Genomic DNA, 27,350 nt, shown 5'->3' with positions numbered 1-27,350 from the left:
TTTTTGTTGCTTTTAAAGCTTTTTCTTCTATTTAGCTACTGTATGGGAGTCAAAGTATAATTGGGCACCGATGAAATATTTCATGTATGAGACAAATTGTTGGGAAAAGTAAGAGCAAGGTTATGGTAAAGGAGTTCATGAAAACTGTAAATATTAAGACAAAGGAGATATCTACATTGTTATAAATTAAAGATGCAATTTACAATATTTGTGAAGGTGTAACGTATATCAATTACAATAATGCAAGGTTAAAGAGCTTTTGTGATGTTGTTGAACAAAAAGGGTTGAAAGATAACTCTGAAAACCGATCCAACTTCATTCATGGGAGGCAAGGGATAGATAACTCCTTCATTATTCAGGAAATCATGCATTCTTTTAGTAAATTAAAATGTAGGAATGGTTACATGATCCTTAAAATTGACCTGAAAAAAGCATATGATCGGCTGAGATGGAAATTCATTATAAATACTATTAAAAAAGTTGGTTTTAATTTTGAAATAGTTAACCTTATTCACCATTGTATTTCCTCGTCCTCTCTATTATTGAGTTAGAATAGGAATAGAACTAAGTCCTTTTTGCCCTCTAGGGGTATCAGACAGGGGGATCCAATCTCTCACTATCTATTTCTGTTGTGTATGGAAAGGTTACTTCACCTAATTAAAGATAGGGTCATGTCTGCTGACTGGACTCCATTCTCCTTTAGCAACTATGGGCCTCAAATTTCTCATTTATTTTTTGCCAATGAAATTATTTTAGTGGCTAAGGCTGACATATATCATGCCAATAATATTAAAATTGTTTTGAATGAATTCTGTATTGCCTATAGTCTGAAAATTAATTAAGAGAAATTCTTAGTATTTTTCTCCAAAAACTTTAACTCAGTGCTTATCTAGCAAACTAGCAATAGCCTAGGTATCAAGTCCACAAAAGATTTTGGGAGATATCTTGGCATATCTATCAGTCACCATAAACCCTTTAAGTATGATTTTACCTTTATAATAGATAAGGTCAGAAAAAAGCTTTCTCTTTGGAAAATATATTCCCTTTCCATGGCTGGCAGGGTTGTTTTAACTCAATCTTGCATTATGAGCATTCTTTCCTACTTTATACAAACCATGCTCATCCCTAAAGTCGTCTATAATGAAATTAATAAGTTATGTAGGCAGTTCATTTGGGAGTCTCTTGGGGGACAGGAAATGTCACCTTATTGGCTGAGAAAAAAATGTGTAGGTCTAAGTCTGAAGGCAGCCTAGGCTTTAGGAACTTGCAAATTCTTAATTGTGCCTATCTAATGAAATTGTGTTGGAGATTGATTACTTCCCCCTCTGCTCTTTGGACTCAAGTCCTCTAGTAAATACAAATTCTATATTGGTGAAACCCCAATTTAGGCACTAGTAATTTCTCTTTCCACCTATGGAAAGACATGTTTTCTGTGTGGCACATCTTCTCCCAAGGGTTAGGTTGGGTTATGGATAATGGGTTAACTGCTAAATTCTGGACAGACAGTTGGATTCCTTTTCTAATCTATCTATCCTTGCTTTGCATCCTATTCTAGCGGCTAATTTAAACCTCCCTAAATTATATTTTCTAATTAAGGTGAATAGGATTTGAATATGATTAAATATGATCTTCCCCCTCCAATCCATGACTCCATTTTTTGCTTAAAACTCCTACTATATTTGGGGTGTAGGACACTATTTTTTGGAAGTCCAATGGGAATGGAATATTTTCTATTAAATCTGCCTACAATTTGTTTTATGCTAATAATTATTATTTCAATTCAAATACTGCTTTATTTAAATTGATCTTAAAATGGGATAGGCCTCCCAAAGTGATTCTCTTTATGTGGAAAGTTGCTCATGGAAGGCTCCTAACTAATGTTAAGAGGCATAGGAGAAGCATGGCTAGTGATTCTCTCTGTCCTAGCTACAATTATGCTCCTGAGACTATCATGCATGTGCTTAAAGATTGCCATTTTGCTAAACAGGTTTGAAAAAAAATTATTCTCTTGCAAAATTGGGATTATTTTTTTAGTAATGACCTTTTTAGCTGGCTGCAGCACAATCAGACTGGATATAATAGGAATAACCCCTTTGGTTGGAATAGACATTTTGGTATTGTTATATGGCATCTTTGGAAAAACAGAAATGCATCAGTTTTTCAAAGTTCCTACCTTCAAGTTACTGCTCTCATTCATCAAATTTTCTGTGATTTTGATCACTTTAAACTTTGTTGCAAGGGAAAATTTAAGGTGATTCTCACTATTTCTGATGACTAGCGTCAGATTAAATGGAATCTTCCTCCCTCCGAGTAGCTGAAGCTTAATATTGATGGTGTTATTTCTTCAAATTCCAGCACTACTGGTTGTGATGGCCTTATCCGCAATGACAAAATGCAACTTGTGGCTGAGTTCTACTCTAGTTTGGAAGCCTGTTCCCCCATTGAAGCAGAATTGTGGGGTATATTTCTCAGTCTCCAACTTGTTAGTCAAAATAATATATCCACCATTTGGATTGAAAGTGACTCCAAACAAGCAACATCTCCTATTTTTACAATTTAGAATTATTTTCATCCTCTATATCATCTTATTCATAGCATTAGGCATATGCTTAAGAATATTAAATTTATCATATTCAACCATGCATTTAGGGAGACCAATTTTTGTGTTGATAGACTTTTCATATTAGGCCTTGAATTGTGTATCCCTTTCTCTTGTTTTGATAGGGCTCCTTCATGTCTCTGATCTTAATTATTTGAATTTGGATTATATAGATTTGTTCACCTCTAGTGTGAAGTCTTAGTTGTGGTGTCTTTGGGCTTGTAGCCCCTTTTCTAAGAAAAAAATTATGTAAATTAAACATTAAAAATGTAATTTGATTAAGCTTAATTTAACGTATAATTGAAATTAAATTAAATTAATAATTTTATGTTTAATTTAGATTAATTGCTTTGTTTTTATTTTTAAATTTATTTAAATAATTTTAATACAAAGTTTTTTTTATCACTTTGATAATTTTATTAAATATATTTATCTTTTAATATAATTTTTATTCTTCAAATGCTTTTCTCTTAATTTTTTTTTTATAACAAACACATCGTTATTTTTTTTTATTTTAAAAATAATAACTAAGAAAGAAAAGTAAAAAAATATTATAAGTGAATAATGCAGTGTAATTATTTTATTTTCAAACTTTATCTTTTCTTGTAAATCAATGATCAAATTTAATTTTCAATTTTTTTTAAAAAAAATCTTTCAAATTAGTTTATTTTTAAACTTTAACTTTTAATTTTTTTTAAAAAAATTCTTTCAAATATCTAAACAATTATAAGTGATAAAAATTTCTCTTTCTAAATATTAATACAACCAACCAAAACATAAACTCAAAATTACAAATTAAACTAAAATGATATTTTCATCAGCTAATTCATTTATCCGATAGTATTCATTATTTCTTATTCATAAAAATTCATTATTTTTTAATCTTTTTTTTTTTTTACTTTGTTCTGCCTCAACGGTTGTTCCTCTCTTCACCTTCCTCTCTTCATTTTTCTTTGTCTGCTCTCCTTACTCTTTTGACTAACTTAATTTTATTGTTGGTGCTTGCAACCAATGCCATTCTTGAATTTGTCAATGTCTTATGCAGCTAGAGAAGTAGAGATCTATTCCTCCATTCAAAAACTGTCACCCACCTTCTCCTCCTTCACGATCTAACTTTACCTTGATCCCTTCAAGATTTGTGAGCAAAGGCATTTTGATGATGAAATGGTGATTTTTTTTTTATCTTAGCTGTTTTTACTTAATTTTCGCCTTTTCATAGTATTTTATAATTTGAATAGGTTTGATGAAATGGATTACCATGCTGAAAGATTTAGTTTTGGCCATATGATTTAGATGATGAAGTTTAGAAAAAATATGGGCTGTAGCATATAAATAAGGAGGAGAATTAATATATTTTTGTTTATGCTTCATCCCATTAATACAAGTAACAATGATTGATTAAATTATATTTATTAATTCTGAAGCACATTGTTTTTTAATATTTATTTAACGTTTAAGCTATATATATAATATGAATTAAAATTTTATATTTAAAATAAATAACATTTTCCAAAATCAGAATATTTTGTGACATCACATTCACTTTGATTAACCATCACATTCAGTTGGCAGTGAGATTATGGTAGTAGCATGCATGATGTGGTGGATGTTTTTTTCTTGATTTTTCTTTTGCGTTTGGTTAAATTTGTGTGCAGAAAGTGATTTGTATTATAGATGTCAGTTGAATCAATAGCTTAAGGAAAAAATAAAGTAAAAATATATGTTTTCTGAAGTAGTTGATGTTTAGATGACCAATGATGTATGTTTTCAAAGTAATTAACATTCCCGAAAATCCAAAGGGAAAATGCCATTAGCTTTTTAAATTATAATGATTTAAAGCTGAAATTCAAATTTATGTAAATATATATGTAAATATAGGATAAAGTGAGTATTTAGAGATCCATATCGTGCTTATTCTATTAAAATTTATAAATATTTATTTATACTCGTACCTGTATCTATATAGCAAGTAAATACTCTATTTATTATGGATAAATTTTATAGATACTTATTGGATATTTTATCCATTGCCATTGTGTGTCATTATGAATGAAATTCTATCTTACGGAGTTGTCAACGAGTGTGTCCATGACTGCGTGACCGCTATAAGCGAAGCAGCTGATGAATGCAACGTTGTTGGTGGAGGAACTTGGTGGGGCAGTGCTGCTCAATGTATTACCCTCGAAGAAGGTGGGGGAGAGAGAAGAAATAGCTAGTATAGTGAGTTTAATTATCATGTAGGATAAAAACAGAAAAAAGAATCCGATTAGGTATAGTCTAAGGAATCAAACTCGCGCATATAAATACGTGGCATTATACCACTGGACCAGCATAGAAGAGTTTACTAAACCCTCTTAAATTTTATGGCACCACAACATTCACCTCATTTTTAACCTTTTCCTTGGCGCATAGATAAATAAGCTTAAATTTCATTATTAAGATATCTTTAAATAAAATCTAATTTGAAAAGTTTCCCTGTCTAAATCAATATAATTTTTCTAGCCATTGGTAAAATCTTATGTTAACTGACTTCATTTAGTAGAATGAATAAGGCTTATTTGTTATATTTAAAAAATCATCTACCTTCAACTTGCACATTCTTCTTTTCATACATACATACATGCATATTTAAATTGTCTAACACATAATTCAATACAACTTATGTTTATGCATTTTTCAGATCCCTCTTGGAAAATATAACTTCAATTAATATATTATGTTTTACACTATCTCGTACACGTTCTAATTTAATTTTATCTTATTCTTGCGCTGCATGACATTATTAGCAAACTAACTTTTGCATCTGCTGCTTCTATGAAGAAAAGGAAATCGTTTAGAACTATATGAGCTAACTGAAGGAAAATTTCTATAGGATGATGTCTTGAGCCAATCTCCGGTTTTTTTTCTTCCCCTATCACATTGTGGTTCGGCAAACACAACCTTTCATATGGCTTTAAATTACATCTTGCTCCCCCAAATCGATAAGGGAAATTAATCATCTACAACAGTAATAGCCATCTAACCTCAAAATTTTAGCACTCAACCAAGAAATGTTGCCTCAACTCTATTATCCTGTTCGCTAAAAGCTGATACTGCCTCCTTTTCATCTATCCATTCTACCATTACCAGTCTCGAACCTCTAACTATAAAAATGTTGTAGGTAGAGATGATTAAAACTTGGTCTACATGTGCACTCCAGTTAATCATAGCTCATCATGAACTTCGGGTTGCTCAACAACCGTTTCTTCATTCTGGCCTTCTGAATTGTCAGCTGAAGGATCACTTGGCGTGGAACTATCAGTTGAGTTAGAATTGGAATTATCGGTCTTCTGCCCACTGCTCTCTGTTTCGTTCTTAACAGGCTTCTGAACCTTAGGCTTGGGCTTAGGAATTCTATTAATACTGCTAACCTGTAAATGTGTATAAAACATATATCTCAACAACAAAGGCAATGCTTTCATGAAACTGCAAAATCACATGCCAATACACTGTCTTGGTCTAGAAAGGCAGAAAAGATGTTACCTTGCTCTGCAGGTCAAACACCTTCAAGTGTACCTCTTCAGATGTAAAAGCTGGCTTATTGAATCCAGAAGTCCTTCAAAACAAGCACAGAATAAGAAATTAATCATTAATTACATCAATACTATCATGTGCACAGTACACATTGCAATTTCCTCAAACGACCAAACTTAAGTTGGTAGTCAGAAATATGGGAAAATGAATACTTTACAAAGCTACACTAGTTCATTTTCTTAAATATTCAGAGGCATATATGAAAAGGTGCAATATGATCTCAATGCATGACTAAGATGATCCATTGGTCATCCTGAAATTACAGTCTCTTCACAGAGCACAAAGGCAGAGGCTCATACTTGAATGAAAAATAACAGTCAAGGAAACCTTGCAAAGAACAATCCCTAATGCTCAAAACATATGGAATCTATGCTACCTCAATATTTTAAAGGACTGGATTTTATAATTAATGAATTCCAAAAATCCTTGGTTAGACAATACACTACGTTGCATACACATACTTTTGGCAGAAGAGACTTTCATATGCCAAGATAAACCTTTAACAGATTATTTCATCATAAAGCCTATTTTACTAAATATTTTGTGCTATATGAGCTCAAGGTAACTGATAGGAGTCAGGTTCTTGACCCTAATATCTTTGTAAATACTAACTTATACAAGGCCAAGCCTTTGCTGGTTTACTCTAGAAAAAAGAGGACAGTTAATAATGTTAGTTAGCAGTTAGGAGTTATTTTTCTGTTTCAAGCCCCAGTAATAAATAATAGCTGGGAGAGTAGTTAGGGGTCTTTTTTGAAAGTTAGTTTTTGAAACTTGGCAGAGAAAATTCTCTGAGAAGCATTGCTCTGGGAAACAGAGTTGTATGCAGAAAATTCATCAATTCAATAAAGAATTCATAAAGATTGTTTTCTCTACCCTCTTTTCTGGTGAACACAACATTGGTCCGACCTGCCGGATCCGTTGGGGAAGAAACAAAAAGGTGTGGTCTAGCAAGGGATTTCAAGATGACGAACCGTGGTGCAAATGAAGGTCATCACAGTGAAGCTGTCGAGGAAAGAATGAATTCCTTGGAGGAAAAATTAGACGTTTTCATGGAAAAGATGACCAAGAGTAATGGGGTTTTTTCTCGAGGATTCAGGGGAAGTCTAGGGCATCCACTTTGTGACAATACTCAAACACAGACTGAGACAAAATCTAAGCTAAACTCTGGAAGTGGTAATTCTTTTTCATCTTTTGCAGAAAGAGGTCCAGGAGTCTCAGTGGGATCTTCTGCCTCTGTCAATCAGAGGTCTGCCCATCCCACATACAAGGATAGGGGAGTGAGACACCTGTCTAATAGGGAGATCCAAGAAAGGAGAAATAAGGAATTATGTTTTATGTGTGGAGACAGGTACCACCCTCTTCATGTTTGTGCAAATCGTCAAGATAGGCAATTAAGATTGGTTATTCTAGGAGAGGATGAAGGAATTAGTGAGACAGGAGAGATTGTAAGGTTGGAAGTGGAATCTGATAGGTCTAAAGAGGAACAACTAGATTGTACTTCAATGGATCTATTAGGACTGATTGGGAATTCCCAAGGGAACACTAATACAATGAAATTAGAAGGCAGGTTGGGAGAAGTACCAATAATCTTGTTGATTGACAGTGGAGCCAGCCACAACTTTATTTCTCCAAGAGTGGTCCAAGCTTTGGGCTTAAAGGTGGGAGACAAAGAAGGTATTGGAGTAAAATTGGGAGATGGTCACAGAGTTAAAACGTCCTAACATTCATTTAAATCTTGGAGCTATTCAGGTTCAGATTGATGCACACATACTTGACCTAGGGGGCCTGGACATGATCTTGAGAATTGCTTGGCTGAAGACACTAGGGAAGATGATAATTGATTGGAAGGATCTCTCTATGACTTTCCAAGTGGATGGTCGACCAGTAGAGCTAAAGGGCATTGGTGGTAAAAAAAAGAATGTTGTCCCTACTTTCAATGAGCTTTTAGATGGTCAACTTTGCAAGGTTGAAGGTCTAAATTGGAAGAAAGGAATTCTGGATTTTCCTGCAATTGTCAGTGAATTGAAACCTCAGCAATTAGATGAGCTGCAGGGTTTACTGCAGCAGCATGCAATTATATTTGAAGAATTGAAGAGATTACCTCCCAAGAGAGCCATTGAGCACTCTATTGTGTTATACCCAGGTACTGGTCCAGTAAGTGTCAGACCTTATAGATACCCGCACCATCATAAGGATGAGATAGAGAGGCAAGTGAAAGAACTGCTGAATGTCGGGGTAATACGGCCTAGCACCAGTCCTTACTCTAGTCCAGTTATTTTAGTCAAGAAGAAAGATTTTTCATAGAGAATGTGTGTGGACTATAGGGAGTTAAATAAGGTCACAGTGCCAGACAAGTTCCAATTCCAGCGGTGGATGAGTTGCTTGATGAGTTACACGGAATGAAATTTTTCTCTAAATTGGACTTACATTCAGGTTATCATCAAATACGTGTTAAGAAGGAAGACATTGGTAAAACAGCCTTTAGAAATCATGAAGGTCATTATGAGTACCTAGTCATGTCTTTTGGCCTAATGAATGCACCAACCACCTTCCAGTCTACTATGAATGAATCAGGTTTTCAAACCTTTTCTTCGTCACTTTGTACTGATTATTTTTTATGACATATTAGTTTACATGAGGGACTGGTCTGCACATATTTTACATCTTTCTAAAGTTCTAGAAGTCCTCAGGGCACATCAGTTTGTTGCTAATATAAAAAAATGTAGTTTTGGTAGAAGTCAAATTGAGTATCTTGGACATGTGATTTCTGAAAATGGGGTGACAATGGACCCTGCTAAGGTTAGCAGCATCTTAAACTGGCCAACTCCTAAGAATGTGAACAGGGTGAGAGGGTTCTTTGGGCTGACAGGGTACTACAGAAAATTTGTTTTGAAATGGGAAGATAACTAAACCTCTCACTGAGTTAACTAAGGAGGCCTTTGTGTGGAATCCAAGGGCTGAACAAGCCTTTCAGAAATTGAAGACAATAGTCACTACTGCTCCAGTGTTGAGGTTGCCTGATTTTTCACAAGAATTCTAGATTGAATGTGATGCCTCAGGGAGTGGTATAGGAGCTGTTCTAATGCAATAGCAGCAGCCTATTGCATTTTACAGCAAGGCTCTTTCTGCAGGTCAATTGTCTAAATCAGCTTATGAGAGGGAACTGATGGCTCTGGTTTTATCCATCCAGCATTGGCGTCATTGTTTGATTGGGAGGAAGTTCACCATTTTTTCTGATCAGAAGAGTTTGAAGGAAGTACTGCATCAGAAGATTACCACCACTGCTAAGCAAAATTGGTTATCCAAGTTACTCAGATACCAATTCACAGTAGTCTACAAGGCTGGTACTGAAAATAAGGCAGCAGATGCCCTCTCACGAATCTACAAGGATGTGGAGCTAAATGCTATCTTGTCCTATCCTTTATGGCTGCAAGGTGAGGCACTTTAGAAAGAAATAAAGGAAGATGATTTTATTCAAAGGATGAAGACTGATTTACAGCAAAATTCTGTAAGGGCAGGTTATTCGGTTTAGAATGGGATATTACTGCATAAAGGGAGCATAGTTATACCATCTACCTCCTCTTACATTCCTCAATGTCAGTTTTCTGAAAACTTATAGGAAGATTGCACGAAATATTTACTGGGTGGGTATGAAAAAGAGGGTCCTGGAATTTATCAAAAGTTGTGATGTCTGTCAAAGGCAAAAATATGCATCCACTGTCCCAGGAGATTTACTTCAGCCCCTACCTATTCCTTCTATGGTATGGGATGACATTTCATTGAATTTCATTACAGGGCTTTCGAAATCTAAAGGCTATGCAGCAGTTTGGGTAGTAGTAGACAAGTTGTCCAAATATGGGCATTTCATTCTGCTTAAGCATCCCTATACAGCCAGAATAGTAGCTGAGGTTTTTGCTAAGGAAATAGTTAGTCTACATGGCATTCCCTCTTCAATTGTGAGTGATAGGGACCCACTCTTTATCAGCTCTTTTTGGAAAGAGCTCTTCAGATTATAGGGGACCAAGCTGAAAATGAGTTCTTCATATCATCCAGAAACAGGTCAGACAGAGATTCTCAATAGGTGCCTTGAGACATACTTAAGGTGCTTTGCCTCTAAGCAACCAAGGAACTGCCACAGCTGCTACTCCATTTGAAATTGTTTATGGCAGACCTCCTCCAAGACTTACCCGGTTCTTTCTGGGAGAAACCAAGGTACAAACTGTAGCTAGTGATCTACTTGACCGTGATGAAGCTCTATCTCAACTGAAGTAACTTGCACAAGGCCTAGCAGCAGATGAAGCATTTTGCTGACAAGAAAAGAAGATCCATATCCTTTGAAGTTGGAAAGTTTGTTTTCTTAAAACTTCGTCCCCACAGGCAGCAAACAGTGGTCCGAAGGATCAATCTTAAGCTTGCTGCTAAGTTCTATAGGCCCTACAAGATTCTGCAACAAATTGGTGAGGTAGCTTATAAGCTACAACTGCCTGAAACTTCAGTGCATCCGATATTTCATGTTTCTCAATTAAAAAGGGCTATTGGTAACTACAGTCCCTCTCCTTACCTACCTAATGGATTTGAAGTTGAACTTGAAGCTACAATTGAACCTGAAGCTGCTCTAGCCCAAAGAGAAGTTATTAACGGCTGATCAAATGGAAGTCTGTCCTCCAAAGGATACTACATGGGAAGATGAATTTGTGCTGCTGAGCCAATTTCCTCACTTCAGACTTGAGGGCAAGTCTGTTCTTCTAGATGGGGAGAATGATAGGAGTCAGGGTCTTAACTCTAATATCTTTGTAAATACTAACTTAGACAAGGCCAAGCCTTGGCTGGTTTACTCTAGAAGAAAGAGGACAGTTAATAATGTTAGTTAGCAGTTAGGAGTTATTTTTCTGTTTCAAGCTCCATTTATAAATAATAGGTGAAAGAATAGTTAGGAGTCTTTTTTGAAAGTTAGTTTCTGAAACTTGGCAGAGAAAATTCTCTGAGGAGCATTGCTCTGGGAAAGAGAGTTGTATACAGAAAATTCATCAATTCAATAAAGAATTCATAAAGATTGTTGTCTCTACTCTCTTTTCTGGTGAACACAACAATAACAGAAGATTAAAGGAAATCAATTCCAAAGATAACTTCATAGATCAATAACATAAAATTATGCAATTAATTATTCTATTATTTTAAATAAAGAAAAACAAAACAGATTGAAATTAAAAAGTCAATTGCTGCAAAGTGCAAATTAAATTTCATAATTGGAACAATGGATGCATAACTCAGTATTAGAACTCTAGGACCATAATGTAAATGGAAATAAATGTTTATGCACCTACTCATAAAGATACTCCTTATGAGTCTTGTAAAGTCCACACATACAAGAACAGAGTAAAAGAATAAATAAATAAATAAAACTCCAAAAACAACTAATTTACTATCACAGGAACTTACTTCTTTTGCTCAGCCTCTTTCTCATCCAACCAATTCTTTAACTTTTCAGCATCATTTATAACCTTCCAAGTTAGGAACGCGAAAAATGAATTTCCCGAAGGAATCACATCATTTTTGATAGATTCTAAAAATCAAGACTATTGAAATCAAGCAAAACCAAATACCTCATCTACTTTTTCTTGTGGAAGCCAAGACTTGTTTGCTTTCCACTCTTGTACGATCTACAGATGTCATAAATGTTTCAAGTTACATTACAAAATAGCTAGCTAAGTTGAATAGAAAATTTAACAAATCACAGTATATATATATATAGGGGGCATTTCAAGTGAGAAGAGTTTGTTATTATGAAAAGTGATAGGCATTAATAATGGCCACTTTTTTCTCTCTCTTGCCAATTAATTCTCTTCTCTTTCTTGCCAATTATTTGATCCAATGGCCATTATTAATGTCTCTCAACTCTCATAATACAAACTCCTCTCACTTGAAATGCCTCCTATATATATATATATATATACATACATACATATATATACACACATATATACATACATACATTCATATATATGTATGTATGTATATATACTGCTTCGTCTACCGTTCAATTGCTCATTATACATGTTTGGCTCACCAAACTAACAGCTTTTCTACAGATGTTCAATGTTACAACATTTTAGTTATATGATTTCTGGAGTCTGTTGTGTGAATGTGTGCAAACAATTTTCAAGGAATAGCCATATGAGTGCTGACATGATGAAAATTAGATAAACAGATAACTACAAGAATGAAAGTTGCCTGTCATATCAGATAATTCCATATTTAAACATATTACAATTTCTATTGATCTAGCATGTGTTTACAACAACAAACTACCCTTGTGTATCAAACATGTTAGCCAAAACAACTATATCAACAAAGCCTTATTTCATTAGGAGTGATCAGCTACATGGATCAATGGACAGAATGGGCCTCACCCAAAAACAAAACTTTCAGCTTGAAAAAAAAACATAAACCAAGAAACTAAAAAAGCGCTACGGCACACTATCAGAAGTTTGTAGATGGTACCTGTTTCAATTCATCAATGTATTTAAACCAAAAAACTAAAAAAGCTCTAGGGCACACTATCAGAAGTTTGTAGATGGTACCTGTTTCAATTCATCAATGTATTTATGAGCAAGCTCAACTGCTGCTGGTCGAGCTGTAAGTTCTTTTAACCTGAAACATATGTTAACCCAATTCAGAAAAACTTTTGCACACTACAAAGGTGTACATACTAAATTTGATAGACCTATAGTACTGAATACAACATACCTGAAGAAAATTGGATCTCCAACAGCTTTTAACTGATCCAGACGCTCTTGAAATTCCGTAGCATTTGCATCTTCACCATCTGTATATAACCAGTCTTGCACCTGACAGATTGCAAAAAGCTTAAGTCAAAGTTCTTATCAATAACATTTCTTTCTGGTCGCCCAAGGAAAAGGGTTAACCTGATCAAGCTTCTCAATGAAGGACTGGCGTTCCTCACTTGTTGAAACTTTTTCAAACTCCTCAATAGTTTCAATCTGATAAAAGCATGGGAAGCATTAAGAACATGTTCAATAAAATAGCTGTATTAACAAGTAGAATAATAAATAGTTAAATTAGTCAATTTTTAATATTCTAAATTGGAAAACAATAGGCATAAAGTTTAAACAGTATGTAAACTAATAAATTAAGAGCAGCAACATCATTCCCAAATCCCAGCCTCTCCGAAGACAAAAATACATGGCAATTAGAAAAATACTTTAAACAAATGCATATAATTCTGAATGCGGGGACAGGATTAAAAAGGAATATCAACCGGTGGTGCATTCTTATGTTAAGTTATTTGAAGGCCAAACTTTTAAATGAATCTCTGAAAAAAGGGAAATCTCAAAAATAAAGATTACCCATCATATAAGAGATCAAAGGCAGTCAAGATAAAGAAAGGCATAAGCATACTGTTTTGTACTAACCTTTTCCTTAGTAGTGTATATATATCCTTCTAAATTATTTTTTAATTCCGCTGTTCTTTTTCTGTCTGCATCTTTTTGATCTAGTGCTTGTAATTTTCGTTTGGCTTCAGCAAGAATATCTTTTGAAAGAGTCATTCCAGGTCCTGTCATCTTCTCAACAATCTGTCACCAATAAAAAGCACAAACAACAAAGAAGCAAGAAGAGAAGAGTATATTAGAATATCTTGCTTCAATATTTTTCCTGAAAATCACCAACCAGTTTAAATGGTTATAAAATCAGGGTGACCAGTAATCTTTGACCTTTAATGGTACCCTAAAGGTCCGCTTTTTCAGCTTTTTCTCTGTAGCAGGCTCAGCAGTAGCTTGCTCCTCTGCACTATTGTTGGCTGTCTTGCTAATCTCACTATCAGTTTGCACACTTCCGTTGTTTTCCTCAGAACTGTTCCCAGCAGCAGATTCATCTGACACATTCGATGAAATCGTTGAATTCTCTATGGTCAAATTCTTCCTAGGAACCTCCACCCACTCAGTTATTTCAATAACAGCATCTGCTCGATCCAGAGAAAGAATTCCACTTCTACTAAGAGAAAAATGTATGTTTGCCTTGATGGGGGCTGACAAATTCCGAGACGAGTATCTAGAAGAACAATGGAGAAACATAAATAGGAAGGCATTGGAGTTTCAAAATATTTTGCATGAAAAATAATTCCTCATAGGACTTAAATAAGGAATATGTCCATAAACTTCAGGAAGTCTTTTATCCATACCTCTCACTTGCATCAGTCAAACCAGATATCTGGTATTGAGCAATTTCAGGAGAGGTAACACCAGGTGGCAAATGATGTTCACTTTCATATGCTAGGGAAACTTTAAAATCTTTGTTATGATTAATGGATCTGAACATCTGTTAAGTATACAATAGTATAATTGATTATTAAATAGGAGAATATAATTTATCAATTCATTCTTCTTATAATATTAGTCACATTCAGCATGAATCAATTGATTTACCTTACTCGGAAGTTTCTTCATTCGTGGTACAAGTAACTGCCTTGAGCTTTCATCTTTCAAAAGATCAGGACCATTTAACTCAACCACAAATTCATATAAGGAACCATCAATCATTCCTAGTTTGCGGTTCAATTTGATACCATCACTTAAATTTGCAGCATGCAGTGCCGCACCAAGAACTATTGCTTCATCAGCATCAAGATGCCTATCAAGATCTTTCCTCCCAAGGAACTCTTGAAGCTTTGCCTGTAATAATATGAAACAGAATTACAATAAACAAACCTCAACACATTAATGCTGGACAGCTGAGTAAATACTTCACCTGCAAAACTAACATGCAAACACTGTATCGAACAATAATACATATGTAAACAAGATAAAATGCTGCAATTTCATTTGACAACAAATAGATACCAAATATTAGTTGACAATTAAGGCAGGGACTCTAGACATTCAAACTTAATTATATTCATAATTGAAATAAGAGAGTTTATGCAATTGAATCATATTCATGTTGCCTATCTGTCCATCAAAATTTTATTTAAACATGTGAGTTGTCAGCTGTGCTCTTTCTTTTTCTTCATCATTCAACTTAGTCATAAAAGAAGTGGCCAGCACAAACGCTTGTAAGACATGAATATCTAAGATGAACAACATAGACTTGATGAAGTTCGGGCAAACATAAACTGAGAAAATGAGCGAGAATAGGACAGAAAACTGAGAGAAGCTGAAAGAATCTGAATTATATATGAAATTGTGCACCAGAAACTGTCAAAATTGAATCACTTCAGTTGAACAGAATTGTAACAGAATGGTTTGACCAGTACCTAACTGAACAGTTAGTTACTTCTGTTAAACAACAAATGAGGGTGCACCGTGCACATGATGTGTTTTAACTTTTAACAGCTAACAATATACTGAACAATGTGCTAGCAAAGGAACAAAAGTATACAGATACAATTGTATACTTTAATAAGAAGCACTAATTTGTCAAAACTAGGTATATTAACAGGTGATATATGGAAAACAGTAGTTGATTGCTAAGACAACACTATAAAACAGCGAGTTCAATACTGCACAAATATCTGCAGATATAATCCCACCCTTCACTAAGTGCACCATTCCCAAAAGAATTGTCAAAGAAGGAAAAAGCTTATTCAAACCTGTAATTTTGGCACTCTGGTTGCACCTCCAATCAATTCCACTGCATATATTTGATCCACCGACAAGCCAGAATGCTCAAGCACCTCTTTCACAGGTAAAAGAGATTTTTCCCAAATATCTTCACAGAGCTCTTCAAATTTCTCACGGGTTATTGTGCTCCTATAAGAAAAGAAGCCTTGAATGAAGGACCCTTAAGCATTATATGCAGTAAAAATATTTCATAACTTGATACAACAACCACCAAGCTTTATTTCACTAGGTGAAGTTGGTTACATGATCACACAATGCCATTAAGCTTGGTCAAAAACCAAATTATATCATAACTTAATAACCAAGTAAAACTTTATTTTCCTTGTCAATGTTTGAATTTTATCTAACTAGTCTATGCATTTCACTTGATGACTTTGATCATATAAGGAAATTTCATTCTTCAAATTTATTTTTTATTTTCCTTGTTTCCCCTTCTCAGATATCCAAATAATTTGAAAACTATCCAACATTAGATTGAAGATATCAACATAACTATTAACCAATATATACAGACCGCACTGTCTTTAAGGGCATATGCAACTACCTTAACAATGCTGTACATAAATTAACCAAAATTTAAGCATTGGTTTTGGTGAAAATGAGTTTTACTGATTAAGAAATATCAGCCATTACTCTTTAGTCAATGCAAGTAATGAATTCTCAGGCTTCAAGCATTTAGGATTGACATCTCCTTGACATCAGTGATACCTGAGCAGGTTTTGATTTTATGTAAATCTACATGTTTGAGGTTATATGTTTATTTTTCATCAGCAAATTATTTTGAGATAACATCAAAAAAGAAATCTTGATAAAAAGCAAGCATGGTTTGATTTCATGTAAATCTACATGTTTGTGGTTATACCTTTATTTTTCATCAGTAAATTATTTTGAGAAATCATAAGAAAGAAATTCTTGATATAAGTATTATTAGTCATTAGAACTGATGAAATCATAGGGATATTATCTTCTGTATCGTGATGCAACAAGAAATATAAGCACTCACCTCTATTTATGCTAATAAACTATTAATTCTTCTTAAATAAGTAAACAACCATGATATGAATAAACGATTATTTCACTTTACAAGCAGACTAGATACATTGTGACTTAGGAAATAGAATTAGAGTAATTAGCCAGCCTAATTATTTTTATCATTAAAACAGCATTCAGTATTTACTATTTGTAATTATCCTCCATCCCTGTACATAAATACCATTCAGCTGAGTGTGCTTCTCATTCAAAATTCTCTCTTAATATATTTTGTCCAAGGTCTTAAGTTGATATATTAAATATGAAAACCATTTCTGATAGCTCATCTAAACTACTCTATTCTAAAGATACAACAAAGATATTACTAGCCATTTTCTAGGTATTCTACAATAACATAAAAACAATCAAGCCTTATCTCACTAGGTGAGGTCCGCTACATGGATCACACTCATTGAGTTCGGTTAAAAACCAAATCTTTAGAAATCTAGTTAATCAAAAAGTCTCTTTTAATAACTTTGTTTAAGGTTCTTTTGGGTCTCCCTTGATCCCTCTTTATCAGACTAAGAGTCACCCAGTCCACTCTCTTTGCTAGCGCCTCTAAAGGTCTTCTCCATGATCAAACCACCTAAGATGATTTTCAATTATTTTTACCACTATAGGTACTACTCCAATATTCACTCGTATACTATCATTTGTATTCTGTCTTTTCTTATGTGTCAACTCATCTACCTTGCATTCTCATTTCCGCCACTCCCACTTTTTTTCTCATGTTGTTCCTTTAAGGCCCAGCATTCACTACCATATAAGATAGCTAGTTCTATTGCAGTACAGTAAAAATTTCCTTTCAGTTTGATAAGTACTTTACGGTCACAAATAACTCCTGATGCCCTTCTCCATTTTACATCGTGCTTGTATTATGTGACTAACGTCTTCATTAATTTTTCCATCATTTTGTACATAGTTGTTAATCTCGCATTGCGGCAAATAGTGGCTGAACCCTAAAATGCTATGGTGGAATAGCGTACAGCGGGATGATCGTTATTTAAAAATTTATAACATGTATATATAAGAGTGATAAGTGAACAGAGAAACAATGCTTTATCTCCTTCAGCAAAAAAACAAAGCTTGAAGCAAGAATGATCAGTAAACAGAAAAACAAAGGAGACACTGGAAAAGCTGACTTGTCCAGTGAACAAAAACACAGAGCGCATGCCAAAAAAACTGATTTCTCTAGTAAAATGGAATGGGTGATCTGGTGAAGAGGGGAGAAATCACTATGTTGAGGCCCTGACTTTTTGTGCAGAAGCAAAGTATGGGGAAGATGAAATCGATATATATGTTTTGTAAAAGGTAAATGACCTTTCTACCCTTAATTATAGACTAAACCCTCATTTTAATCCCCGAGAAATTTTGAGTCTAGTATTTTAGTTCCTGGAAAATTTAATGTCACGTTAGTTCCCAACCAATGTTTTCAAGATTAGGATCTTACTTAGAATCGAAAGGAGGGTCAAAAATCGTAAATCATGGGATTGTAAAATCTTACCAAACATGTAAAACTATACTTAAACATATATAGAAGCATAAAAAATAATATATATAAAGAAATTAACATCTAAATTACATAATTTAATTAAACATGATTAAAAATCCTAGATTCTAGAAATATATTCTCGATAAAAGCCAACTATATTTTTTAAGATAATTTTAAAAAGACTTTCAATTACAAAATAAACTAATTAAATTTGTATATTTTGAAATCTTATTATTTTTAGAAATTCGTTAGAATATTTTTATAAAAAAATAACTATTAAAATAAATTAATATAAAGATTGGTTAAATATGTTTTAATAAAATTGAACTTAACAAAGCGATTCAGCTTTGATTTTTGTCGCATGTAATAAATTATATTATTAAAAAAATAGGAATGACAATTAATTAGTCAGAATAGCAGTAGGTGATTGAATATGTGTCAATTCGTGAATGAACCCGAGAAGCCTATAAGAACAAGATATTTTTGCTGCTAAGCCGTAACAAAGCGGCAAGAAAATCTGAGAAAGAAAAAGAGAAATTCTCCCAATAAAGAAGAATAGGCAAGAAGAAGGTAGAGATAAAGCGAATCCAGATCAAAAGCACTCATCAAGTAATGTTTTTGAAGAGGCACAACGGATTGATGAAGAAGGCTCGCGAATTATCCATTCTCTGCAACGCTTTCGTCATCTTCTCTAGCACCGAGAGGATTGAGTGTTGACGCATGGGAGAGAATTCTAAAATGGGGTAAAAAATGCCCTAATTAAAAACTGGGTTGTAAAAACCTGACCCAAAAACCCAAGTCCCAAAATATCAACCCAAAAACCAAGTCCGGAAACTGACCCAAAAACCCGCGCACCAAGATCGGATTGGATCATAGATCCTATGATCCTAAGGAGAAAGATCAGGATCATACCCGATCTTGTTGTTTTTCGATCATAATTCTGATCAAGATCGCAAGGCAAGGTATAGATCATAAGATCGTACGATCTTGAGATTAAATCGCGATTTTAACAACATTGTTCCTAACTTCTTTCTCTGTTATTCATTTTAGTCCCTATTCTCAAACTCCGTTAAAAAACAATAACAAAAAGCTAAGTTGTCACATTAAGTGTCATGTCAGAAGCCAATTTTGGCACTTCACGATGTCGTTCTGGGAAGTTAACGTGACAAGTCCTTTACAAATGTCAAAAACGGCGTCGTTTTGCGAAATTATGAAGTGTACTATTTGCTCAAACATAATTACAGATTTCCTCATTTGTCTCAAAGAAGACCCTAAATGTATACGCATAATCTCACTCAAATTCGTCTTCATAGTTTTGTTTGGCAGTGAAATATTTAGAGATTAAACTTTAAATGGCTGAAATTCATGCAAGCTCAGAAAGACCCATCACTGTAATCAAAGTTTTCATTTCATTTTATTGTGTGGTGTAAATTGGTTGTTGACTCTAAATAGATAGAGGACTTTTTGCCAGTAAAATTGACAAAGCTGGTATCTTTTGCAAACTTCAATATTTGTTGCTTGAGACTTAAAAGTACTTGATTTTCTATTTGGTGGGTGTTATATGGAGTATGTTTATGGTCTATGTATGTATGAGCTTCTAATTTTATGATCCTAGAAAAATAAAATAAAATTCCTTTTCGGTGGGTGCAGAAGTTGAGGATTACAGGGAATAAGAAAAAAGCTTCCACTGAAATGAAGGAGTTTACCGGGGGTGAGGGGGTGAGTATGTAACTGTTGGTGAATTTCCTTCCTCCACAAAAAATCAAGTGAAGAAAGTTTCAATTATTCCTCATGTTTCTCATCTACTATGAGGTTTCTGGAGGGCCCTTTGGGGTGGAGGATATTGTGCAGGCAGCTGGTCCTCTTTTAGCCTTGCTTGGATTCTTGTTTTTCCCATTGATATGGAGTGTTCCTGAAGCTTTGATTCCTGCTGAGATGGGTACCATGTTCCCTGAAAAACTGTGGTTATATGGTTTGGGTTTCCTCTGCTTTGGGTCCCTATTGGGGTTTTTGACATTTGTAAAGGACTTGCCATGTTAACTTCCCAAAACAACATCGTAGAGTACCAACTAGGCTTCTGACATAGCATTTAATGTGATAACTCAGCTTTTCGTTACTGCTTCTAAATAGAGTTTAAGATTAAAGACTAAAATAAATGAAGGAGAAGGAAGTTAAAGACTAACATGATATATTAAAATTTTCAAAGATTAAACTGTTAGACCCAAAATCTCTCGAGGACTAAAATGAGGGTTTAGTCCTTAAAAATAATTAAAACTGCAAATTAGAAAAATCAGAATAAGGTTACTTGCTTTGCCAATTTCGCAAACTTATCCCTTTTCTGGCGGTGAACCCCCGCAATCACCGCGACATGACAAATGCCCCACGACGTGGTGGCAATGGCAGTCGACAGCCACACAGCACAGCGCAGGCGCAATAGCGCTGCTATAGCATGCTATTAACAACTATGATTTTGTAAAATCGATCCCAAGTACCTGAAATTGAAAACTTGTATAATATCCTCTTCAAGCTTAACTTTCAATGCATGATCCTCATCTTGTTTTTTTACTAAAATGAAAACTTTTAGATTCTAAAGTCTCCCTCCATAAGTCAAGCTTAACCTTCTCTTCCAAATCCTCAACCAACACTATATCATCTGCAAATAGCATGTATCGAGGGATAATATATTGTATCTTATTTGTAAGCACATCTAAAACAAGATTAAAGAAGTAAGGGCTCAAAGCGGAGCTTTGATGTAAACCTATTCCAATTGGGAAGCCCTTAGATATGCCTTCAGAAGTTTTCACACAAGTAAACATGTAGTTATCCCCTCATACATCTCTTGTATAGCCCGAATACTTGAACTCCTTTATTTTCTAAAGCCTTCCATAGCACTTCTCTTGGTACCCAATCATATGTCTTTTCCAAGTCAATAAAAATCATGTGTAAGTCTTTTTCCTTGTAGTGAAATTTTTCCATCATCTTCCGTAAAAGATATATAGCTTCTGTTGTAGAACTTCCTAGCATAAAACCAAATTGATTTTCTGCAATCTCAGTTTCCTCCCATATTATATATTCAATCACCTTTTCCCAGAACTTCATAGTGTGACTCATGAGTTTAATCCCTCTATAGTTCACTCAATTTTGGATATCACGATATCACCCTTGTTCTTATATATAGGAACCGAAGTGCTCTTCCTCTATTCATTTGGCATATTCTCATTAAAAAGTTTAGTTAGCCATTCTAGTCCTTGTTTTCACTTTTGACAAACTTTTCCAAACTCATATAGGGATATTATCAGGGCCAACTACTTTACCGTTCTTCATCTTCTTAAGAGCTTCTTTTACTTCTTCAACTCGAACCTTACGGTAGTATGCCAAATTTAGCTTGTTCATTTGCACTTCTATTCCTATTAAATTTCCACTTACTCCTTGCCTCTTGTTAAAAATTTAATAGAAATATTTCTCCCATCGGTTTTTGATGTCTTGATCCAAAACTAAAATTTTGTCTTTTTCATCCTTAATACATCTAACTTGGTCCAAACTCTTGATTTTCTTGCTCTACTTTTGGCAAGTTTATAAATCCTCCTTTCCCCATACTTCGTCCCAAGGTCTTGATAGAACCCTTCAAAAGCTTTAGAACGTGCTTCACTCATTGCTTTTCTTATCTCATTTCTTGCCTTCTGAAACCTGACCCAATTTGCAGCATTATTACATGTATGCAAAGTTTTAAAACATATCCTCTTCTCTCTAATATTCTCTTGCACACTTTCATTCCACCACCATGATTCTTTATCTTTTGGTCTAAAACTTCTAAATTCACCTAAAATTTTCTTGGCAACTTTTCTGACCCACATAGTCATATTATCCTCTTCTACTAATTGCCTCTGAAAGTCCAATAGTTTCTCCCCTTTAAGTAGTCCCCACTTAATTCTTGAAACACTCGCTTGTCGAATTCTCTATTTACCCGTCTTAGAATGAAAAATTAACCACTCCACTAATTAACAAGGTTGAAAGATTGGCTAATGAGAAACAACTTACTGAATTGACCAAGTAGTCAATTGTTCCTTAACTCCTTATATCAAGAATGTTAAGAGCTAGGAAATGCGGTTACTGCTGGGTTGGAGCACCCCTTTCTCAACTCATAACCAGCCAGCAAAAGCTATGGTCCCTTCTTGCTGTTTAATTACGAACAAGTAACCACTTGAGCAACTACTTATTGGCTCAGTCAACCATTTGAGAGCCTATGTTATTTCTTTAATGAGCGATAATTTTATCAGGAATTCCTTCTTCTATAATCTTCCCAACTATTTTTTTATCCCAAAGAAAATGTTAGGGCATTCTTGTACCGAAGAGACAGAGTAGGTCAATCACAATCCCCTAAGATTGCAGTTACTTTACCAACTCTCAGGCAGTCAATGAAAGCAAGGCAACTGTCCTCTTGCTACCTACCTCCACTGTTGTAACTATTTTACATGGAAAGTTATGATGCATGCTCCACTGTTGTAACTATTTTACATGGAAAGTTATGATGCATGGGTACTCCTAAAGAGTTGCCATACCTGCACCAAATATGTTTCCAATAACAGTACTCATTGGATACATATGGATATGTACCCAATACTCTTAGCACTTGAGTAAAAGTCGGTCCTTATAAAAACACCAACTTTTGTTAATGATTGGTTTAGTTTGTTACTAAACAAAACAAAATTGCTACTTCACTCCCTTCAAAAATCATTTTGAAAATACAAAACTAACCACCCAAGAACAAAATAAATACAAGAAAAATGCAAGAGGGCATGTTAAAGGATAGACTAATTTTCAAACAAAAATGTGTTTCAAGAAATATTCTCAATTGAATTTGCTTTTTCAAAAAATTAAAAACCCATTTTGGATGAAATATTTTCCATATTAGTCTCCATTACAATGAAAGATAAAGCTTGTGTAACGTTACACCACTACCTAAACAGTACAAACCCCAGCTTTTGTTCAGAACTAAAAGGATAATACACAAATTCACAGAAATCAGGAATACTGAAGAAGCTGAGGAGTAATTTTGAAATTCACTTACCTGAAGTCCACGTCACCATGAAGTGATTCAACAGAAATAGGAGCAGCTGTGTTAGCACTGAGAATTTCTTTTGTTCGTTTGACCTGTTTCTTCAATTTAGCCATAGCCTTGGGAAATTTCCTCACATCTATACAATCACCAACTTGAGCATTGAACTCATCAGCAAAATACTCCACCAATCGCAATTCCATATGCTGACCACCTAGCTCTGGGTTCCAACGGACATCCTTAACCTACATGCATCACAACCCAAGCAAGCTGTTAAGAATAGCTGGTTCAGAGGACTAAGATATGGAAGAAGAAATGATAAAAGAAATTAAACTGATCACTTTACATTTCACAGACCAAAGTTATGCTTGAGCCAGTTGATTTTAACATAAGGGTATATAGTACCATTAATAATTTGAAAGTAAAGGCTGTATTCAGTGTGTTTATTTCACATGATACATAGAAAATCAAGCAATTTTATGTTGTGGAGTTTTTCACCACTGTTCAATAGCATGATGAGGTAGCTTGGCAACTTTTGTGGATGCTGTTTGTACTTAATAATTCCCTCCTAAATGGATTCTCTTAATGAAAAATTAAATGTATAAAGTCTAGAGTCAGTTATAGGATGCAATTAGAAATTCAAATCAGAACTGCATTAATTCAAATTTTCAACTTTCATTCAAATAAACAACTCATGCTTAACTGCATATGGCTAGCATTTATTAATCACTAAATCAGAAGAAATAAAACCTTCAACTGCTAATATCATAATCCACGAACACCAACATCCAACCCTGTATTGTAAACTTTCAGCAAGGCAATGTGAAACAATACAGGTACATCCCGTAATTTAAAAATTATTGTTTGATTCCTCTCAAAGTTGATGCTGCTGCTTATTCTTTGGTCATCAAACTAAATATCTGTGTTGCATGGATGCGGGAATTGGCTACAATACAGTACAGGTATGTCATAATTTTAAAGTTGATATTGTTTCACAAGGTTCTTTAGGGTGTCAAATTTGAAGTATCTACTCTACACATCGCTACATATATGATATCTTCAAGATGAACAAAAACAAGCATCCAAATGAAATAAACAACACAATACCTGAAACTGGTTGATGAACACAGTCTTCCCGTACTCCTTACCCTTGTAAGCGGAGAAATACACAAGCGCAGCATAGGTACTGCTGGAACCCATGTCATAGAATATGACATGCCTCGACTCGTTGGAGAAGTCCTTATCGATCCCGTACTGCAGCGCCGCACCGGAATGCTCGTTTATCAGCGAAAGAACATTAATCCCCGCCAACTGCGCCGCCTGAACCAACCCTCTCCGTTCAGCTTGTCCCATATACGGCGGCACCGCGATCACCGCGTCCTTAATCGGAATCTTCGAGTGAAACTCCGCGAGACTCACCGCATAACCCAACACCATGGCTACCAGTTCCTCCGCCGAATAAACGGAGTCGTCTCCGTCAACGACGAAACTCACGCCGCCTCTAGAATCTTCCTTCACGTCGAAAGGCAAGTACATTGAGTCCAAAAGCCTCTTGGCGGAACTGTAGGGTTTCCCTATGAGGTCCCTCACTTGCGAATACACCTTCTGCGGGTAGCGAGCGACGAGGCCAGCGGCTTCCTCTCCGAGGAGGCGGTCGCCGTCGTGGAACGACACCAGCGCCGGTGATTTCCGCTTCGACATCTCATTGATCGCTATCGAGATCGGGCTCTGACCGGGCTTCAGGTTCACCACCGCCACTTTCAGCCATTCGGAACCTAGATCTACGCTGAAAACTGCCGATTGCGAGGGAGAGAAAAGGAGCGCGAGAGACAACACGATTAGCGCCAGCTTCCACGCCATTTTCTGGACGGAATGCGGCGTTTGGCCGCCGAGAAAGTGAAGGAAAATGAATGAATGTGTTTTCTGGAAAACGGAAGAAAGTGTGTTTCTTTCTCCGGCGAGTCGTAGTGGGTTTAATAATAATAATAATTAACTAATAATATTATTGAAGTAAATATTTCTTCTTTTGCTTGGAGTAGATTTTACGTGGGAGGTGACTGAATGAGGAGAGTTTAACCAATGAGAAGAGAAAACGTGGCACAATGTACACGTGGCATAAAATGAGATGGTGTGTTGTGTTGTTCTTCGACTCCTCGTGCTGAACGGTATGGGGTGGCTGACTCAAAAGTCTAGCAAATTGATTAAATGACCATTGTAACCTTATACCATAGTTCTTCAAGGCTTCAAGCATCACCGGTACGTAATTTCATATCTTATTATATCATAGATACAGTACGGTTGAAAAATTCTACCAGTATCCATCCAATCACATTTAAAAGTTTTATTGGCAAATTAGTCATTAATTATAAGTTTTGTTATGATTTATTTTGTATTTTTATTTTAATTCTATGACTTTTAAATAGTAATTCTGTTAAATTTACTGTTCATTTTACAAAAGAGAGGTAGACGTAATCAATGTTATGAAACTCGGCCCATTTCAACTAATAAAATTAAAATATATTTATAATTACTCACACAAATCATAAAATGGTTAAGTGTCTATAAAAATGGTTAGCACAATTTAATACTTTGGTATTCAACTTACCCTATTATTATATCAACACTCGCACTTGTGTCTAAGCATTTTTTGTATTATTCTTAAATTGTAACATAATTTATAGTGAAGAAATATAAATATTGTAAATACTTTATTCTATTATTCGATTTTGCAAAATTTTAAAGATATTCAAATTTTTTAAAAGAAATGTTTATAAAATTTAAATTTGCAACAAGAGTGTAAACTAACATTTCTATTTTTAGAATTTATTTAATTCATCGTACATTCATAAAAATTTAAAATATAAAAGGCGTGTTTTTAGCAAAGTAAACTTCTATAAAGTAAATACAATCTATAATATAAAATAGTTAATTATTAGTCTTGTCAATAAACTTCAAATTAATATTTACAACGCAATTTATCAAAGTGGTATAAACTCTAAACTTAACATTAAATAGTTACATAGCCTTATTAACTGAAATAGAAACTTGATAAAATGTTACACACTTTAATTAATTCAAATACTATAGAGCAGTATTTCTTCACTGAATCATCAAACTATGATTTTAAAACGAATTAACTATCTTTATTTCTCTTCTCATTCGTCTTCCTGAAAATTATTAATAAGGGTAAGTATTCTCTATCCCCACTAAATCCATTATTTAAAAGAAGAATTATATAATACTAAAAATATTGTTTAATATGTTTTTAACAATGTATACATTGGTTAATAATAACAGATAAATCCTACAAGTCATTATCGTAACAGAGCACATACATTTTTTAAAATGATCTATATGTCATAATATATGTATTATATCACATAAATCAATATGTCACAATACATGTGTCATAATTGTAACGCCTCGAATTTTATAATATTAATTATTGTTATTTATATAAGTATAAATGCATATAGATGTGCGTGTAAGTGTAAATGGATGTTGTAAATTTGCATTGAAGGAGTAATGATGGTGTTTTGGTGTGTAATGAGTATGAATATGTGTATATATATGTATGCGTGGGTGTATGATTGATGGGATTAGATTTTCTGATGCTGAAAACAGGTTAAGGGTGTAATATTGGGTTGTCCTTACTGCAGGGAGAGGATTCTCACTGTAGTGAGAGGGCCTTGGGAGGAAGGACTGAAACTGTCGCCCTCTCGTTACAGCGAGAGGGCGTGTCGCTGCAACGAGGAGACCTTGCTGCCGCGAGAATATCTCGTTGTAGCGAGAGTGTCGCGATCAAAGGGGTATTTGAAGGGTTAGAGTTCGAGAAATAGGTTATTTTTACGTTTTCCCTTCTTTCTTCTGCGATTCCCTCGATCCCAGACCCATTCTTACCGATTAAATCACCTCCAAGGCCGTTTGAGAGCTAGATTGAAGGTTGAAATCACATTTGGGGCG

The 27,350-nt window shown here is 34.6% G+C and overlaps 1 protein-coding gene across 1 annotated transcript; it reads right to left on the bottom strand.

The window, feature by feature from the left end:
* Nucleotides 1-5,239: 5,239 nt before the first annotated feature.
* LOC113854605 (heat shock 70 kDa protein 17) lies at nucleotides 5,240-25,419 on the bottom strand. Its single transcript, XM_027485712.1, has 14 exons — nucleotides 24,495-25,419; nucleotides 23,400-23,632; nucleotides 15,780-15,939; nucleotides 14,617-14,862; nucleotides 14,373-14,509; nucleotides 13,906-14,242; nucleotides 13,606-13,767; nucleotides 13,099-13,173; nucleotides 12,920-13,020; nucleotides 12,754-12,823; nucleotides 11,776-11,832; nucleotides 11,612-11,673; nucleotides 6,122-6,194; nucleotides 5,240-6,009 (listed from the first exon to the last, which is right to left on the bottom strand). Exons 1-14 carry the CDS (start codon nucleotides 25,245-25,247, stop codon nucleotides 5,803-5,805), a joined length of 2,673 nt encoding a protein of 890 aa, XP_027341513.1. The 5' UTR covers nucleotides 25,248-25,419; the 3' UTR covers nucleotides 5,240-5,802.
* Between the last annotated feature and the right edge of the window lie 1,931 nt (nucleotides 25,420-27,350).

The sequence above is a fragment of the Abrus precatorius genome, unplaced genomic scaffold, assembly GCF_003935025.1.
Source record: "Abrus precatorius isolate BTA unplaced genomic scaffold, Abrus_2018 Scaffold1, whole genome shotgun sequence".
NCBI lineage: Eukaryota > Viridiplantae > Streptophyta > Magnoliopsida > Fabales > Fabaceae > Abrus > Abrus precatorius.
This window is presented reverse-complemented; position numbering and strand designations above follow the sequence as displayed.